General features: G+C 48.0%; 1 protein-coding gene across 1 annotated transcript; it reads right to left on the reverse strand.

Moving 5' to 3' along the window:
• Positions 1–1,626: 1,626 nt before the first annotated feature.
• Positions 1,627–3,997, reverse strand: LOC109735842 (uncharacterized). The gene is made up of 3 exons (XM_020295048.4): positions 2,649–3,997; positions 2,331–2,477; positions 1,627–2,180 (listed from the first exon to the last, which is right to left on the reverse strand). The coding sequence occupies exons 1-3, from the start codon at positions 3,774–3,776 to the stop codon at positions 1,851–1,853; spliced, it is 1,605 nt and encodes a 534-aa protein (XP_020150637.1). The 5' UTR covers positions 3,777–3,997; the 3' UTR covers positions 1,627–1,850.
• Between the last annotated feature and the right edge of the window lie 732 nt (positions 3,998–4,729).

Below are 4,729 nucleotides of genomic sequence, written 5' to 3' on the forward strand. Positions count from 1 at the left end.
TCTAGCAGAATCTGGCATCAGCTCGAAGAGAGGGGGCTGGTGAAGCATCCAATTTAGACTACTGATAAGCCAGAGAATAAAATGAGAATTTCTTCAGAAAAGCCATTCGCAAAGGACACCACTCACCCGAACAATTGGTACTGCTCTAGACTGTGCAGAAGATGAAGGTTATGAAACACCTCCTCGTGAGAATGGAGATGACACGAAGCATATGCTTTAGAAAATTCGCAGATATTGGGCTACATGATGGTATTATTTCAGATATGTCAATCCCCAGTATGCTCTGAAATTTGCATTTACTCACTGCCATGGCAAGATCTTCAGACACCTGGAACGGCTCCCAATCATGTATTTATTCGCCCACCTCTTGAACCAAATGCAATTGATGATCCTCCCTGTTTAAAAAGACATGATGGCTTTCCTTTAGAAAAAGTCAGAAGGAAGGCAGCAAAGAAAGCAACAAAGGAAGTTGCTAAGGCATCTAAGGTTGCGTAAGGTAGTGCATCAGTAGAGGCCGATGGCTCAACTAAGCCCAATCGGCAGAAGAAAAGCTTTGCAAACGCTCCAAAGCATATTGCAATCGCCCACCCTGAACCCAACTCAGTGGGTAAACTGTTGATGACAACAAGTGCTCCTCCCGAAGAATCAGCTGCAAAGCTAAAGAAGCGAAATTTAAGAAAACGGCTCACCGAGTCAATAGACTCCTGTTGATATGGTTGATGAAGAATCAGTAGACACATTTTATAGATTTGCTGACATTTTCACTGATGCTCCGCTCAAAAACTGCTCCACCTGTCCACCTGCTCGTTAGGCTGCTAAACAGTTTCCTAGAAGTCCTCTGTTGGAGACATAAGATGTTGGCGACAACAAACTGAAGATCAGATTGCGGTACCAAGAAAGAAGATCACGGTACCGAGAAAGAAGGCGACGAAGAAATCTGGACAGCCATCCCAAATGTGGTCTCAGAACTGGGGAGGTCTCACCTCACTAGCTTCCGGATTGTATGAAAATGAAAATTCGTATATTAGTGGAAGGAAAAATGTTTGTGTACTACATACTTATAACATTTGGGAATATTTTCAACTTTTTTGGAAAATTTAATAATTGTGTGTTTCTTATTTTTGGCTCATTGGATCACGAGCGCCACATCGCCTCACTCCCATTGGCATTCTAAATGCTCTGAATCTGGTTCAAAATAAAACCACAGGGAAGAACTTGATGAAAAGTGACACATGTCATGATTTACCTCGCACAAAATGCAATTTAGCATTCCAATTTCTATCAACTTTAGCAACCTAACGAGCTCCTAAGATTTTGAAAGCAGAGCGCATTGTTCTTGGTCACAGACTGATCCCGCGAAGAACACCATTACTGTGAGAACTTATGACCACGACGATAAGCCCAATGTTTCCCAAAGTCAGTCACAAGGTTTTGAATGCCCTGTCTAGGCACATGCAAACAATTTTTGAATGCCTACCACAAGGTCTCCCAAAGTCAGTCATATTCTGGAAAGAGAACGACAAAATAATTTGAATGACACCCTCCAGATGGTGCACGGATCAGCATACATTGCTGTACCTCTTTAGTCAGAGTTGACGTTAACACAGAAATTCAAAAGGCACAAGGTTTCCTAAGAAGTTAAGAATTTGAGTGATGCCGAAGCAGGTGAACAAATCAGCATGCACTAGGCAAGTAGTGAAAAGAAAAGCATGCATCCAAACTGCAGTACACATAATTTAGCTACACTCTGAGGTTCTCAGCAATCACGCATTGTCAGGTTATCAGTACCTAGTAGTCATACACAATCTTTAGTTTTTCACTCCGGCAGCTACATTCCTTGACCAGATCCATCAACATATTATTATCTCCACGGATGAGGATGACTTATGTGTGAGTTTCTCCTTAATCCGACGCCTGCGAGCTTCATCCACGTGGGGTCTCCTCGACGTCGGGTCAATGGCATCGCATTTATTGCATGGGTTTTCACCATGCAGCTCGATTCTCTTCAACCACACAGTTCGCTTCATGACTAGCCTTATGTAATTTGTCACCTTGTCTTCGTCCTCGAACCCGGACATCCGGAGCAACTTCAAGTTCAGGTGCTTAAAGTTCTTGGATGGCTTCCACACCACATTGGTCTTGATGGCATAGTCGGTACACAAATGCCCTTCTCGAGACAACTTCATGCATGTCATAGAAAATAAACAATACATGTTACACTTAAACTCGCAATCAGCCCGTGCAGGAAAACATAGGAACAAGAACAATGCAGTTAAAGCATATTTGCCATTTAAAATTTTAAATTAGAGAAGATTAAGTATCAGACATACTCTGAAATTTTGCAGGGCAGGTGCAGCTTCAAGGAAAAATATGGTCCAGCTCAGATCATACTTAGGAAAGATACCAAAAAGCTCCACATTGGTCAGGTTTCTGAATTTAGCAGTGAGCTGCTTCGGACGTTCCATCTGAATCCAAATCTGCAACAAGAGGAGGAACACAAATAGACAGATGAAATTGGTGGAGAAGAAGAAAAACATACAATATTTAGACGCAGACGAAAACTCATGTGGCAAATCAAAATTAACTCACCATCCCGCTGACAAAATCTAGATGCAAATTAGACAAGTTGCCAGGAGTCCATTGTATACCCGAGTGCGAGTGGCGCATGACAGGGCGTCGCACGAGAAATGAGGGACACACGGCGAAGCTCCGGAACCTGGCCGAACCGCACCGGCCGAGGGTTTTCGGAGCGCCAAGATTGGCACCGTGTTGGAAATAACCACGATCAGTTGGACACACACATCGTGGTTATTTCCAACACACCGCAGTTCTGTAAGTCTGGGTAAAGTCATCAACGCGATCCATCTGCAATCAAAGTCTATGAAGAAGAGCTTTTGGAGTCTGGAGCATGGCGTGTGGATCTCGAGCGGAGAGTAAAATTCAACCAGTCTGCAGGAGCTCAGAGTGAGGTGTCTGAGCCTATCGCAAGCGCTAATGAGGTCGGGGATGTCGGAATCATCAAACGCAATATTGTCGAATGTAAGCATCGTGAGCCACCGGAAGGCAACTGGGCAGGCACGGGAGAAGGACATGAACTCGTGCCTCGCCAGCCGACCATGACCGTATGGCGTGCGGATGTGAAATTCAAGATACTTAGTCTCGCCGCGGGTGATAACGTCCTCGACGGCGCGGCCTATGGAGGTCAGGTTCGTCACAGGGAAGAAGCAGAGGCTGAGGGTCACCGGAGGAGGAGACGCAGACAGTGATCTGAGCAGCGCTCCCGTGAACGCCTGCATGGCCTCGACAGCCTGCATGGCCTCGACAGCCGAAGACATCAGTCCCGTGAACGCCAGCATGGTCTCGACCGCCGGAGGCATTGCCCCGAGGTCGACCGTCGAAGTGTCTCGGCCGAACTGGCGGACGTCGAGGTGCAGGAGCGAGAGCCGGCGGGGGAGGTTCCGCCACCGCCTGGAGAATGCGCTGGCGCGGAACGCCTCGCACATGTCGAGGCGCTCTAGGATTGCTAGGAGGACGTCGTCCGGGAGCGCGCTGATTCTGTCCTCGTCTCCGTCGATGTCGAGCGGCGGGGACTGGATTCCGAGGTCGATTGAGACCCTGGCTTGAAGCACCGTGGCTCCTCCGGCGCTCCGCTCCCTGCCTCCAGCACGGGGCCCGTCGATCCGCACGGAGCGGCGGAAGCCAGCCCCGTTTCGCGGCCAGGTCCATGGACCCGACTCCCCTCCGGCGCGCTGCTTTGGTTTGGTGCTTGCTTGCATGGGCTGGAGCTCGACTGCATTTCTCTCGGCAGTGGGAAATGGGCTGGGTTCACGTGTGTATATTCACTACGCCGGCGCCAGTCACACTAGAGTTCTCGAGCTGGACGAGTTGATGATCCACGGCGACAGCTCAAGACGACCTTAATAATTATATTATGATGGGCAAGTCAGACAGGTCTGCTAGCTAGCTGATGGACATGGACTCACCCGCGAAAAAGAATATGTAGACGCAGACGCATGCAGATCGAATCGATGGGGATGGGATGTGTATGGCCAGCGTGAACAGCACTTCATCGACAGCCGGTAAAGCAACTGTGGCGTGCTCTGCAACCGCAGAACGAATGACAAGAGTGCATGCAAGGACGCAGGTGAGCATCATGAAAAGCTTCTTCAGCTGCGGGAACATAGAAGAATCCTTATCTCCTGTTTACTCTGGAAGTGGTGGGAGTGGAACTGGGGGAATAAAGTGAGCAGCTAAGGGGGTGTTTGGTTCAGAAGTTTTAGAACTTTTTCTAGTCCCAGGGATTAATAAAAAAGACTCTCCAGTAGAGTTTTTTCTAGTCCCTGTAGAAAAAGTCCCTCCCGTTTGGTTCTTAGGGACTTTTTAGGGACTTTTTCTAATCTATGGGACTAAAAAGTCCCTGAACCAAACACCCCCTAAACCATTGACCATCATGAAAAGCTAGCCGCGGAACTAAATCATTGGGCCACTGATTCTCCGAAATCTGTGCGGAAAAACTTCGCACGTAAGGCACAGCTAAACCAGCGCTAGAGTGGGACAAGTCTGAAGGTGACAGTCTGAAGCTCAACTGTGATGGATCCCTCAATGCATCAGATACCAATGGCGGGTGGGGTTTGTTATTCGCGACAATCCGGGAGCTGCTAGATTGCTGCGGAATATAATTATTGACAGCAACCTGTGCTGAAGCAAAGGCGTGGGCAGCTGCTCTCCA

Source organism: Aegilops tauschii, chromosome 7 (assembly GCF_002575655.3).
Source record: "Aegilops tauschii subsp. strangulata cultivar AL8/78 chromosome 7, Aet v6.0, whole genome shotgun sequence".
In the NCBI taxonomy this organism is placed as follows: Eukaryota; Viridiplantae; Streptophyta; class Magnoliopsida; order Poales; family Poaceae; genus Aegilops; species Aegilops tauschii.